At 38.4% G+C, this 15,950-nt stretch overlaps 1 protein-coding gene across 1 annotated transcript in view; it reads left to right on the top strand.

Annotated features, from left to right (window-relative positions):
• The window catches only part of LOC306862781 (gamma-aminobutyric acid receptor subunit alpha-1-like), a 29,004-nt gene extending 16,932 nt beyond the window's left edge, over positions 1–12,072 (top strand). Inside the window, exons 9-10 of the mRNA XM_079405767.1 lie at positions 9,136–9,338; positions 10,782–12,072. Of these exons, the coding sequence (XP_079261893.1) occupies positions 9,136–9,338; positions 10,782–11,099 (521 nt within the window). The 3' untranslated portion in view covers positions 11,100–12,072. The remainder of the gene's footprint in view (positions 1–9,135; positions 9,339–10,781) is intronic.
• Positions 12,073–15,950: the final 3,878 nt, after the last annotated feature.

Below are 15,950 nucleotides of genomic sequence, written 5' to 3'. Positions count from 1 at the left end.
GAGCTGTTAGTGTCACTCTGCAGCAACCCAACATCTTCAAATCGAGCGAGCTGTTGTACTGTCTAGGTATCTGCTTTCTAAAGCAGCATCCTAACTGAAATGCAATCTCATAAATGATTGATCTGGAATAATCTACCTAGGCAGCAATCCCATGCACCACACAAACAGGGTTCCTCATGGGACATACACTGTACAAACAAGACCAGAGAGTTTGATATTAGCATGCTGCAAAGACATACTACTCTAGTGAGCATAAATATATATATATATATATATATATATATATATACATTTACATAAAAATGCTCATCCACTGTCATTTAACTCATTACAGTGAATTCTGTAATGTAATTCTGTAACATATCTTTGTAGTTATTCAAAGTACGGTATCACTTTAGGCACTAATTCTCACTATTAACTAGTTGCTTATTAGCATGTTTATTGACACAAAAGTTGTAGTTAATAGTGAGAATTGGTCCACAAACTAAGGTGTGACCCAAAGGATAGGCTGGAACCTCAAGCATAATTGTTAAAGGTGTGAAGCAAAGCCACTATTTGTATTTGCCCCACCACTTTTTGAAAGCTACTGAGAAAAATAACTTGAACCCATGTCCAACAAACAGACAAGCCCCAAGCCCTCATTTACTCATAATTTAATGCATACATGTTACACAAAACACATTTGCTCCAGACTTGTTCAGTGGTCGAGGGATCTGCCAGTTTAAACAGATTCGATGACAGCTGCTGTACTGTACAACTGCGTGAATTGACACTGAGGATGTCCTAATATGTACACCTTAACAAATGAGGTTTCTATTTGCATATCTCTATGCTTCTAGCCAACATTTCAGCACAGCCCTTGTAGGAAATCAGTGTGAAATGTTTCTGGTTGCCAGGACAAACTCACACACTTCAGAATAAGGCTTTTTGCTCATTTTCACTCATAGAGTTTACATTCGTTCACTTTACACATTCACTATTGCATTGATATTTCAGAACTATTGTGCTGTCCCCTGCCTCACCTGCTATCCAGCAAGCACAAGGAGTGACTTAATTTACTGCATATTCATATATGAATTCGTTATTTGTTTAGAAGTCATCATTCATGCCTTTCTGATTGAGATATTCAAGTTCAAGTTCAAGTTTATTTGTATAGCGCTTTTTACGATACAAATCGTTACAAAGCAGCTCTACAGGGAATGAAGTTTCCGCAATATATTTATATATTGCAGAACCTTAATATATTTAACTTATGGCAAATATATATATATTCAGCTTCAAGCACATCCCAAAAATCCTTTGTACAACATCTAGGTCGGCAGGTTTTGGAAAGAAACATGATTCAGGGATCTTCCTCAAATTTAGCAAACATCGACATTAATTTCTTATTTGGTCTTAAAAAGTCATCCATTTTCAGTTACAGCTTAGTTCAGTCCTCAAGTTTCTTCAATACTTTATTAAAAGGCTGCATGCATTGATTGTTAGTGCTTTTTAGGAGAAGCATGCAAACTGCAAAATCTTAATTTGACAGTGAGCACAACAGTATTAAAAATTTTAAACTGTGCCAGGAGGATTCTGTGTGTCTGTGTAATGTATTATGTAACATATATCAGAGAGGAGAGATTTAGTTTTTTCTGTCAGCTGGTCGGGTTACCCTTGAATTAAGTCTCCTGACTGGGCACTTTGGATTCCCAAGCGTTTTCATACAAACGTTAAAAGATGCATCTGAGAGCTGTCTGTGCCTTAGTTCTTGCTGGGTAGCTTGACTGTTGTCACGTGTGTGTTCCCGTTTAGTTCCATTTTGCCCTTATTTGGTTTGTTATGTCATTAGTTATCATCGTTTATTCCATGCACCTGTTTGGTATTAATCATCTTGTTTGCTCCTTTGTCTCCTCTGTCAGTATAAGTCCTATTTTCTTCCTTGGTTCCGTGTCTGCTGTTAAATGTCTTCCTTGAATGTCTTCTACGTTTGATATTAAAGATTTGTGTTTCTAAAGAATCCCTACGTCTCCTCGCTCCTCCGTTCTCCGCGCACCCTGAAAGAACAGCAGGCCAACAAAAGAAGTGAGTGGCGCCCTTCCCCCATTTTGTTTTCGCCGTTTTTTCCAAGTTTTTCGTTTGCCTTTTTGCCCTCTCCGCGACATTGGAAGTCGTCACTCCCACTCACCCAAGCCCGCCGTTCGCGGGCAAATCCCGGCTGCCGTTCGCGGCTCACCCAAGCCCGCCGTTCACGGGAGATCGTCACCGCCGTCCGCTGCTCTCTCAAGCCCGCCATTCGTGGGAGATCGACGCCGCCATACACAGCTCTCCCAAGCCCGCCATTCGTGGGAGATCGATGCTGCCATCCGCGGCTCACCCAGGCCCGCCTTTTGCGGGAGATCGTTGCCGCCGTCCGTGGCTCAATCAAGTCCACCGTTCGCGGTAGATCGACGCTGCCATCCGCAGCTCTCCCAAGCTCGCCGTTCGCAGGAGATCGATGCTGCCGTCTGCGGCTCACCCTAGCATGCCTGCAGAGAGTATGGCAAGCCCACCTGCAGAAAATATGGCAAATCTGCCAGAATCCCTTCCTGAAAAGACCACCACTATTGAAGTACTGGTCATATATGAAGGGATGTCTTGGCCTCCAGTGCCTGCTCCTCGCAAGCGCCATCCAGTGCCAGCTCCTCACAAGCGCCATCCAGTGCCAGCTCCTCGCATGAGCCCTCCTTTGAATTCGCTGGTCCCGTCCAGCTCTCCTGTGTCTCCGCTGGTCTCCTCCAGCTCTCCTATGTCTCCGCTGGTCTCGTCCAGCTCTCCTTCGTCTCCGCTGGTCCCATCCAGCTCTCCGTCATCTCCGTTGGTTCCATCCAGCTCTGCTCTTCCAAATCGCCCCCTAGAGTCCGCACTTCCAGAGCGACCCCAAGAGCCTGCGCCTTCCAAGCGCCCTACAGAGCCCGTCCCTCCAGAACCCCCCCCTGAGGTGAACTTGGGGGGGGGGGCATAGAGTCATGGCCATAGTGGCCACGAAATCCCCTGATCCGCCATGGCTCCCGGACTCCCCTGATCCGCCATGGCCGTCCGAGACCCCTGATCCTCCCTGGAGGCCTCTCCAGTATCCTGCCCTGCATTACAGCTGTTGGCCCATTATTGGAGTCACCATAATTTTCATATTAATGTCTGTTCACTGTGTCGAGTCAAACTTGGATGAGAGGCTCTATCTCAACAACTCTTCAATCTATCAAAACCAAACATCTCCATTACATGTAACCCTGGTACCCTGAGTAGAAAACGAGAAGCTATGTCAGTAGCTGACACTATAGAAACGCTCTAGACCAAGGCCAAGAACCAAACCTTCTTAAGAGTAAAAATTCTCTCCAAATCTGACTCCAGCAGTTCATATAGAGGCCCTGTTAAACCTTGTAGTCATGTGATGGAACACATGCATATTGGAAAGGTCTCAATTGTATCGTCTTACATGAAACAAGGAACAAGTGTTTCCCTCCCCAAAGCAACACCATCAGTTGGAGCAATGTTTAGTAGCAAATCTGGACATCTACATTAAAGGGGACATAACACACAGTTTCACCCAATCTCATGTTAATCTTGAGTAACTATAGAGTAGTACTGCATCCTTCATATCTCCAAAGAGTATTTAGTTTTATCAGATTTATTAAAGAAAGATACAGCTTTACGATTTGATGATGATGTGCAAATCTAACGTCGAACTGGGCCTTGTTTATAAAACATTTGTCACAGTAAATGATGGGAAAAAACAAGCACACTTGCGAAACTCCATTGCTGCCCCGGAAAAACAAACTGCATCTACTGTTCACATATCGCTGGCTTCTTTGGGAAGCTAAACAAGGTTATCTTTCCCTTAAAACCAAAAACACACTTCTGTGGAGGCATTCTTCTCGATTAAGTCCTGTGCAGCGCTGCCTATGATGTTGATGGGCAGCTCTTGCTCTCGCTCTGGTCGATATGTTTTCTCTTCCGGGAGTAATGCCCAAACAAGGAATTCCTCCCTTCATGACGTCATGAAGAACCATTCTCAAAAAAAAACTTCCCGAAACTTATACGAACCCAGAAAGAGTGTATTTGGCACAGAAATACTCTGTCACACGTCCAAAACATTTTTTTTAAACTTCGGGCATATTAAGCATGAGAATCCAATTCGTTAACAAATAACTGTATGAAATAGCAGTACGTGTAACTAGGGCCCAACCACAAGACATGGCAGTGACTGGATCCAGATTGTGCTCTTTGCACTATGACACAAATAGCTGCGTGATTTCTGATGAAAGTCCAGAACTAATAAGAGAGCCCCACCAGCAGAAGATGTTTGAAGCAAAGCGATCTTAGTGACAGAAACTTGTTCTGCACCCAAAGAAGAATGGGCCACGCTAATCTCCACATAGGGTGTGAATGCATTTTCCCTTGACAGTTTATATGTGAGACTACTGACACTTTGTCCATCCTGACAACAACATGACAGTCTCGAATGTCTGATAGGAAATAGCTCAAAGCTTGAAAGTCCTACATCATCTCAAAGCTGTTTATGTGACATGCGAGATCATCAAACCGCATCACCGCAGGCTGGGTTTGCCACTCCAAATTTCAAATAAAAATCCCTTAATTCGCAAAAATTTTTTTACAGTTGCTTGAGGTGGTTTTTGACTTGTGCAAAAAAGGGATAATGCGAATAATGGGAGATGGAAATGCATTTGCCAAGTAGATCCTCCATGCGCATCAAAAAAGTCATGTGACTTTGCACTATGGGACGGCAAAGCCAGACTAAGAGGGAACGATCTCGTTCCACAGCCTCTGAAATGTTTTGGACGTTCTGAAATGCTCGAGCAAAGTCTGTTATCAAAGTATTTCTGTATAATTGCCTCCCAGAACTGTTACATGACTGCATTCCCAAACAGCAGGCATCCACCTCTGAAAGCAATGACCACATTTATTGTATTTCGTCTGCTCACTCTGAGGCGCAAGTTACTCATTATATATGAACATTATTATATTCAGTGGCTTCTCCAACTTTTCTTAGTGATATATAGTGCCAGTTTACCAGATAGTGATGATTTTGTTCTCTTTGACTCATTGAATGGAAACAGTGCTTATTCGCAAATGGTATATGCAATATTTCAAATTTGCACATAAGTTAAACTCACAACTTTGGATGGAAACCCTGCTAATCACTCCTGCATCGTTCGTGAGTTCAGTTCCACTCCCAAGAATACAAAACACTCTTCTGAAGACATAGTCTTAGACCCGGCCTCTGTAGGTGATCGAGAACAGTATTCCAAAATTTTCCAAACTCTCCAAATACTCCAAATACAAATTCTCAGACTGTGCTAAACTCAGCTAATCCTTGAGGTAATTAGAAACACATATTAGCAGAGCAGTGTCCATGTTCTTTGTGAAGACACAAGGTGATAAGGCCAGGCCTAATGGAAGAACTGGAACTGGTGAACTTATTCCCCAAATGCAAATCCCAGTATCATGTACAAACCACCACAGAGCAGACAGAGCAGAATCAGCCATGGAGCAATTAACTTCACAAGCCAAATTTTGATAGCCTGAAGCAACAAATCGGTCCGTGCATCCTGAACACTTGGAAGAGCATCATTTGCACACTGCCAAACTCCTCAGATTACAAGATGAAAGTAAATAAGCAGAACCATTGTGACGGGCCAAGCTTTCTCCATTCTCAAAAAGAAACAGCATTGTGTTCCACTTTAAAGCAACATAAACTCCACTTAAAATTAGTTGCTGCATGGGCAGATAAACTGTTTTCCTGAAGAAAACATATCTGAGAAGTGATGGGTGAGGCACTGATGGCGAGTTAATGCCATCAGCTTATGAACTAGGATAAAAATCTCATTGAGCTTCAGACAGTCATCACAACTGAAGGGTATTCCCATAATGTCAGCTTTATAGTGCATCATCTTGAGGAATGTTATCTGTCACTTGTCTCTTTTTGCCACTTTTGGTAAAGAAACAACATCTTGATTCATGAAACTGAACTACATCTCATATGAGCAACCTTGACAAGTGTTGTATTGACAAGTATTCACTTAATACCTGAATAAATATTATCGATATTACGATATTATCGGAACGTTATCGGAATCGGCCAAGAAAGGCTTAAAATGTAAACATCAGCTTGTACCAGGTTATTGCATTCGGTAAGACAAACGCTAAAAAATATAATGATATTATCTTTCAGAAACGTTATCAACGCTGTCAGAAACAGTAGTATTTAACACTAGTACACAGATCTGTAGAACAAGTAGGTTACAGAATGAAATTAAATACACAAACACTAGCCATGAAGAAGTCTATGCTATGTCATTCAGTACAGTAGTTAAATTTTCACAAATCATGCTAAAAACATTCATAAGTGCACTAGACAATGTTATCAGCTATATAGCAATGGTTATTAATAAAAACTAGAATAGTAATATGTATTGTTGCATTGTTGCATGAATAATAAACAGCTGCTAAAATTATCCACCCCTAACTATAGTAAAGTATTAACAAATTTTGACGCAATAGGGTATAATTTTAAAATATTCTTCCCTCCAAAACAGAGAAAACATCTTTCACAAACATCTACATGTCTGTCTCTTTTAAAGTGTGTATAGTGTATATAATGAGTTGTATATGTAGCGGTTATAATAGCACAATTATAAGTCATTTTGTGTCATTTTGGAAAGTCAGTTTTGGGACAGCATGAGGGTGAGTAGATAATGAGTACATTTTCATTGTTTTTGGTGAGTTATCCCTTTAAAAGACAATGGTGTAAATCTGTATGATAGCAAAACAGACTGATAAACGGCCCTGCAGTTCCATAACTTGATATATAACAAGACATAATGCCGATAGTGTGGTTTATGTGGGTGTAAAGATGTCAGTAATGTCACAAGAATATGATGTTAAAGGAAAATGATGACCAGTATTATGGGTCCATAGGAGGAACTACCTGTATATCACAGAAGCAGCAGCACAAGGCTGAACATAATGTGCTGAAGGTATTACTCTGGAGACCTGGGGGTTTCGAAGCAAATTAAACCAGAGAGAAGGTTCATATTGCTGCTGGAAAGGTCTCAAGACCAGGATAACATTGTTGAGACACAGAACTGTAAGCTTAATATTGTCAGTGTAGAGAGAAAGAGAAATGGCTAAATTACTCAAAACAGCCGTAACTCAAATTACAACAAAACAAAGCTACTGAAAAGGCCCTTTTAAGAAGTAGTCTTCAACACCACAGATAAAGTACAAGTTCACCATGCAATTCTGAGAGTAGTATGGAAATTCCATATATATATATATATATATATATTATTAATAAATTTCACCAAACAGAAAACCTTTTTCTCGTGTCTCCCCCTTTGTGGATCAAAAAAAAAAAAAGAAAGAAAGAAAACTTAATAATTTTATTGACATTTTATTGCTATATTGCATGCTTGCCAAAAAGAAAATGAGCTCTTCTTTTTTCTCCATCATTTATAGTCTCCACAGGCTTTCTTTCCCTAACAACATTACTGAACACCTTTGAGAGTTAATTTCATTTTTGTTGCAATATCATTATTCATTGTTCCTTAATTTGGCTCCTATCCTGTTGTGTGTGTCAAGGAAAATGTTGTGAAAAGATACAGATCATCTTAACAAATGTTCAGTATTCAAACAAGAGGAGTGGAAATTTTTAATAACCATGCTTACTAAACTAATTAGAGCTTTGCCATTGGGTGTATCTTTACAGCATGTGGAATAACTGTGATTATCATTTCACATGGACACTTTTGCTAAAATCTGCCCTAAATATTTAGCTAGTTTTATTGTGAATAGTACTGAAGTACCAAAGATACCTTATTGACATGTTTGTCACATGAAAGCAAACAGCAATTTGGGGTTACATTTCTCTGGTTTTACTTTTGTAGCTTAAGAACAGATAATAAACATTGTTAATGAGCGATGAGAATCAGTGTTTGCCAAAAGGATCAGACTTCAGGATGAAGGTTTAGGCACGTATTGGGCAGAAGTGATAGCAGTAATAAAATATGCACTACAATTTCAGTTTAATTACATTCAACAGGACACACAATTCATACTAACGAATGTTTGCCAGCCATCACTGCTCACACTGAAAATGTGTTCTAAAATTTATAGAAACGCTGTCTAGAGAACTGAGTACATTGTCTACTGCAGATCTTGCCTCATTACAGGAGCTCTCTTTGAGGAAACGGTCACAAAACAGAAAAAGCTCTCAGCAGTTCTTTGTACTTCAAGTAGGTCGGTATAAATTATCTCTGAATTGAATTGGTGACAGAGTATGCTAATGAATTATTAGATCATCTATGGAACAGCGGAAATGAACACTCAGAAAGATACTGAGGACAGAAATTGGGTGGCTGTGGAGGCCATTGCTCTAGAAGCATACATTTACATTTAAAGCCATTATCGGCCGATTCCAATATTGGTCCGATAATATTGTGCATCCCCAGTTAACACTATCGGGTAGGTTTAGGGTTGGGTTTGGTGTAAGGGATATTTCCAACACAATAGATCATTGACTTTTAACAACACTCCTCGGATACTTGAATTATGAACCGCCGCAATACGTACCTGAAGCAACATAATAAAAACACAGCAAAACATGCCTATATCAACTTGTGCCAGGGCCAAGTTTTAGCACCACTCACTGGACGTTTCACTTTGAAACTGCCGCGAAACGTGCAGTAAGGTACGTAATAACAATAAATTCAATAATGAAATGCCTTTAACTGAAAATTTAGTGTTTGATCTTGTCATTTTACATTATTGACACACTATTTTCCTATTTTGATATTGGAAAGTTGCTTTGACTCAGTCTGTACTGTTAAATGCGCTATATAAATAAAGGTGACTTGACTTGTTGCAGAAAGGTATTTAGTATTTCCAATTAGCCTGGGTTGCATTTAAATATGAACCCAAATCTCTGAGGAATGTTTCCTTTACCTTGTTGAATCTGTGCCATAAGGAGTTAAGGCAGTTCTGAAGACAAAAGGGGCCCAACACTATTAAACACTATTTTGTTTTCTGGCTGATTGATTAAAACCTGACATATAGTTGTTTAATCCAAGCGCTTTTCTCATGCTTTGTCCACCTCAGGAGTGACCACTGTCCTTACCATGACCACCCTGAGTATCAGCGCGAGAAACTCTCTACCCAAGGTGGCCTATGCCACAGCCATGGACTGGTTCATCGCCGTTTGCTACGCCTTTGTCTTCTCGGCTCTCATTGAGTTTGCTACTGTAAACTACTTCACCAAGAGGGGTTACGCCTGGGATGGGAAAAGTGTGGTGCCAGAAAAGGTAAAACCATTTCAGTTTTAAAATAAAAGTTTTAGTCATAGATCAATAAAGGATTTGTTCATAAAACTCACTTTCATGATATTTTGAAGTTACTGTTTTCCGTACACTGAAAGTGTATTGTGTTTATTATTATTATTCTTATTATTACTACTATTATCATTTATAATATTATATTAGGAAAATTACTTATAAAATAACGTAATATAGTTTATTATAATAATAAACTTAATTAACAAATTATATTATTATAATTATTAACATAATTATGACTTTGTATTTCAAAATAATGAGAAACTTTCTTATAATTACAATTAAATGTTGTGAAATTTAGAGAAAATTATTATGAATTATATATTATTATGATCTAACATCTCATCATAATGACTATGAATTGTAATGACTTACTATAGTAATAATGAGAAATTTTACCATAATTCTGACTCAACCTCTCATATACAATAACATTTCTCACAATTGTGAATTAATGTAATGTTTTTTTTGTTTTTGTTTTTAAATATAACAAAGAAGTGTACCATAATTTAGTATCTTGTAAAAATTGGAAGTTTTCACATAATGTCTCATAATGATTGAGTTTTTCATACTAATGAGACATTTTCTTCTAATAATTAATAATTACGCTGGCGACATCGACTGGTCAAAGCCGTATAAATATGAGAAGATCATGTACAGTAGTTGTTTTCATTAAAATATAAGATCATTATAGTATCTGTATATAGTCTTTCGTTCATTTGTAGCACATTTTATGAAGAAATGACGCTCAATGACGCTATGAATGAATGATGCATTTATATAGCGCTTTATTGTGTATTGCTGTACACCCAAAGCGCTTTACAATCATGTGGGGGTCTCTCCTCAACCACCACCAGTGTGCAGCATCCACTTGGATGATGCGACGTCAGCCACAGTACAACGGCACCAGTGCGCTCACCACACACCAGCTACAGGTGGAGAGGAGAGAGTGATAGAGCCAATCAAGTGGATGGGGATTATTAGGAGGCCATGATTGATAAGGGCCAGTGGAGGGAATTTGGCCAGGACACCGGGGTTACACCCCTACTGTTTACGAGAAGTGCCATGGGATTTTTAGTGACCACAGAGAGTCAGGACCTCGGTTTAACGTCTCATCTGAAAGACGGTGCTTTTTACAGTATAGTGTCCCCGTCACTATACTGGGGTGTTAGGACCCACACAGACCACAGGGTGAGCACCCCCTGCTGGCCTCACTAACACCTCTTCCAACAGCAACCTAGTTTTCCAGGAGGTCTCCCATCCAGGTACTGACCAGCTCAACCCTGCTTAGCTTCAGTGGGCAACCGGTCTTGGGCTGCAGGGTGATATGGCTGTGTATGGCTATAGTTAGGTATCAGCAATACCCGCAATAGTAAGAGCTGATGACATGTTTCCCGTTGACCTCCTTTACAGCAAAAGAAGAAGAAGGAGCCATTGCTGAAAAAAAACAACACCTACACGGCCGCGACGGCGACGACATTTGCTCCGAACATTGCCAGAGACCCTGGTTTGGCAACTATTGCTAAAAGTGCCCCCCCTCCGCCAACCGAGCCCAAGGAAGAGCCAAAACCCAAAGCTCCCGAGGCCAAGAAGACCTTCAACAGCGTGAGCAAGATCGACAGGATCGCCAGAATAGCCTTCCCGCTGCTCTTCGGAACCTTTAACTTAGTGTATTGGGCAACTTACTTGAATAAAAAACCCAAATTACAGGGCGCCCTGCAACCACACTAATTCTATCTCCTTGGGTTTTCTTTCTTTATTTATTTTTTCTTTTCTTTCTTATGTTTTCTAAACAATAACAAAAAAAGTGAAACAAAACAGTTTGTTTCAATGATAGTCACGCTCCCACTTTCAAGTTTGTGTCGACATATGTAACATACTGTATCTTCCTATATGATAAAGAGAGGGACTGTATTATGTACAAACCACTGCACTGGAAGGAAACTCATACTATATAAACAAACAGACACAGTATATCAGAACTGAGAAAATGCTATTCTGCAAATGCACATAGAATTATAGTTTAAAACTCCCTTCCTTAGAGAATAGTTACCCCCCCCCCCCCCCCCCCCCCACACACACACACACACACAAAAAGATTATTTCACAAAATACTCTCCCTCGTGTTGTTCCAATCCTGTATGCTCTTGTTGAACACAAAAGGAGACACTTTGTTATAATGGCAGTTTAGCGTAAAAGTAGTCCATGCAAATCACACACTTTATTCCAAGCCTTCTGATGTGTTCCTCACTTGAAGCTACCACATAGAAATATAGATGTTGTATGCAGTAATTTTATGGCGCTTTCATCGTCTTTTTTGTTTTTGGACATATGTGCTGATTGTGTTATTGTATGTGTAAACATTCTGAACAATCTTCTACTTTTGTGTTTCAGCAGAAAAAACACAGACAGAAACAGCAGACAGGTTTAAAACAACATGAGGGTGAAATTACAAAAAAAACAAAACCGGGGTGAACTGTTCTTTTAAGATTCGTTTAACATAAAATATGTTTTTGCATTACACTAGCAATGTACATGGAATAAGTTTGCATGGGTGAAGCTTTCTATACCCAGTTAACAGCTTGATTTAAACGGTCATGTGTTCCTCTGTTTTTTCTCTTTAGCCTGTGTTCTGGATCTTCTGTTATTTGACCTTATATTCTACTAGGATTCCATTAACAGCAATAAAACATGTCTCAGCGGGAAAAAAACAAAAAAAAAAACAATCATTTACTCATGGATATAAAAAGCGTAGAGAAAAGATTAATGTGTATATCATAAAGCATACTATGTATTTTGTTTTCATGTAAATATTATAAAATCTTAGAGATGTCGATATTAATTTTGAGCTTTGCTAAATGTAACTACAAGGTACAAACTCAGTGCTCGACAGAGAGAGAGTGCATTGTTTCGATTTGCGCAGATCATCAAGGGAATTCGGGTATTTTATTTTTATTTATGTTTTTTTTTCTAGATTCACTAGACAGTAGTTTTGATTTACCTTTTGATGATATACGTGAAAACTAGTATAAAGAGTTTTTAAGGAGGGACTAAAGTAGATAGAAAGAATGTAAACGTCTGTCTTGGTGTCGGAATGCAATTTTATATTTAGCATTAAAATACTCTTTATTTATTTTGGTAGACACTTTTTGAAAGAGAAATTGTGGCGTGCTCACATGGGATATAAGAATGATGGCACTAGGGTTATCACTTCTGTGCTGCTACTCGCTAGCATCACTTAAAGTGAACAAGTCAGAGCGAATCAAGAGTAGTGCCTTGTATATATTTGCAAGTTAAGAGGGTACTTAAGAAGGTGCTCTCCTTGTTTCTTTGAATTAGATATGGGCAACCTTTCAAAAACATCACTGAAGAAAGTATCAGCCACACTGCCTTTTGTCTCACATGCCATAGTGAACATATATCCCATTACAGACATGTTTGTCACTGCTCGTTAATGAAAACTAAAAGAAGACATGTCTAGCGATTAGCCATGTATGTGAATACACTGTTCTACATATAAATATGTCTTGTAGTGCTATATCAATGCCAAATTGTTTATGTTTGTGGCATGTCAGTTGCTCCTCAAGCACCTATTGAAAAGAAACCAAACTTAAAAAGAGTATCCTCTCTATTTTTGGACTGAGAGAAAAAAAATCTTAAATGAGGAACTTTGACATTATCATACTTTACTTTGATGTAGCAATATAGGTTAGTAAGGGCTTTTTTGTGACGGAAGTGATAAAAGGCACACCATTCTGATCAATTTGACTTGGTATGTTTATGAATGCCTGAAATAAGATGCTCTTATAAGTTGGCAGTACTCTTGGCAGTTTTGTCGATTTGTTACTTCGTGTTTAAAATGCACTTTTTTTTCTTTTTTTTTTAATAATGAATACACAAAAGATTGAAACAGATGTTTTTGGGGTATGCCACTGGATCAGAAACGTTCTGTCGCATTATCTGGACTATGTGATGCAGATAAATGTCACGTTACCCCTCTTTATTTTATTCTTTGATCTTCACAAAGACATTTTTGACGGTATCTAGAGTTTGCTGAGTTTGTGCCAGATTGAGCAACGACTGAAAGTTTACTCTGGGATATGTGTGAAACAGTATGCAAATGCACAGGCGTGGATTCCTCTGGAGACAGACTTTTGTGAATGCAGGAAAATTATGTGTTCATTGAGATATATATATATATATATATATATATATATATATATATATATATATATATACACACATACACACATTTTCCATGATGATACTTGTTGTAAAGATGCAACATTTTGTTTGTACCAACCTCTTGTTACGCATTTTGCACATTTATAGGCATATTTAATATTTATGTAGTCAGCTTTGTGCTATGCAAGGATAGCTCTGAACCATATTAATTAGCTTCTCTCTCACCCCTCCTCACTGTCGTTTCCAATATATATTGTAAAAAAGTCATTTACGAACTGTTCACCCTATTTATCTGTGGGACTGTTTGTCATTCTGAAAGCATGTAAGGACGCGAGGTTCCGATCTGGAATAATCCATTTTAAAGACAGGGTAATGTGGCAATAAAGAAAAGAAAAGATGGATGGATAGATTGAAAAGAATCTTTCAGTTAGTGTATTATATTATATACACCACAAATAATAGATATATTTAGATTGTTTTGTTGCATCTAATAATATATATTTTTGATGACCTGTGCTATGGATTAAAAACTTGTAATTTTTTCGTTATTTGTTTTATGGGAGATTATAGCATTTCATATGCATACCAGATTGTGAAAGTGGTTTAATTTTTTATTTTGCAATGTACTGAAGTAATCCAACACACACTGTAATTAAAAAACTACATTTGTGCTTGGCAAAATTTGAAGTAACTACTAACTCGAAGGATGAACACGTGCATAAACGCTCATAGACACAAACAGCAATGTGCACAAGTCCAGAGCCAAAGTATGATTTATTCTGTACTGTACACTGGGAAGTCGTCTTTGTAAAGGTTTGCTTTCTTAAATGTTATGGCCCTGTAGAATTTGATTATCTTCATTAGTCATACAATAAAAGATAAAAGAAATCTATCCATTTTGGTCATTTCTGTTGCTTTAATTTGCTTGATGCATATTTTTGCCTTGTTTTCCAAGGGTAACCCTGAGTAGGGAACGAGACGCTGTGTCAGTAGCTAGTGCAATGGGAACACTACGCCACAGCACCAGACCACTGATAAATAGAGGAATATGAACTGGCACCTGTTCGAACAGGAGGGAGCCAGGCATCGGATCCATGTCCGCAGTATAAAATCTGACAAAAGTGAATCAAATCAGACAACTGTCCTCCAAAGACACACCCTTAGATAATGCCTGAGAAGAAGCAACACTCTGAGTAATGAGCTGAAATACTAGGAGACGAATTACATCCCTCACCCAGTGCAACAACCTTTGTTTCACAGCAGCAACACGAGTCGATGAAAACTGACAGAAGGAAAATCGACTGGCCTTTGCTGCAGTATCATGGATGCTTTGTCCTCCAGGTCTCCGTGCCAGTCACAGACATCTATAGCTGTGCTCACCACGAGATGCACACTGGTTAGAAATGTGTCCGAATGTGGCCAAACTTACTCTTATGTCATGCTGATGCCAAAAACCTTGGCAATGACGAGGCAGCCATGCCAGACTGCAGAGTCAGGTGCAGTTGGGATAGGCGATTGTTGACATATTTCTATAAATATATGAAGAGTGCATTTGAAAAAACAGATAACAAGTTGTTTCATTGTGCATTCCAATTAATCTCAATCAAACTGCAGTTGGGTTATTTTGATAAAGTTAAAAAAAAAAGCACAATAACACACAATAAAAAAATTATTTTAACATTTTATTTATCTTTTTTTCTTATTATTGTGTAAAATGTATTAAAAAATTACTTGATGGCAGGTTCTTCGTGTCCGAAGATCAGTAAGAAAGATTTAGAAGGATTTTATGTTAAATGTATTCTTATTATTCCAAGCATATTTTAGAATATATAATCCTATTTATTATTTGATTATTTAAATCTCCTGTTTAAATAGATGTGTTATAGCTGTATATATGCGATATAGTTATATTTATAACTGTATATAATATACATTTTAAAACTGTATTGCATACTTGCTGCTGCCATAATAAAGACCCATTTCAACTGTTTACATGCTTTTCTTCTCTTTCTGCTCACATTCGCTGTGGTGGAGCAGTTATAAAATATTGTTCCAGCATTTTAGAAATAAATATGAGTGCAAATTACAGCGAAGTACACTGACATTCTGGATTCGGACGGCAATGAAATCACCAACTACTCCTGTAAGCGATGAAAATAACTTACGTCCCTATGAGAAACATTGGTAGCACTTTATTTTACAGTAGGTGTACTTCCCTGATACATACATGGTAAATATTATATATAGTCGTTCCAACATTTTGGGGGGATTTTATATTTATAGTTTCTATTAAACTGTGTATAAGCTGCAGTAGAGTGAGGTTAAAGGGAAAGAGAATCACACAAATCAGACTGAGATCAAATTACTGGTTATTTGTGTTAGTATTTTCTACACTCG

The sequence above is a fragment of the Barbus barbus genome (genome assembly GCF_936440315.1).
Source record: "Barbus barbus genome assembly, chromosome: 43".
NCBI lineage: Eukaryota > Metazoa > Chordata > Actinopteri > Cypriniformes > Cyprinidae > Barbus > Barbus barbus.
The sequence above is the reverse complement of the archived record's forward strand: the minus strand, read 5'-3'. Positions and strand labels throughout refer to the sequence as shown.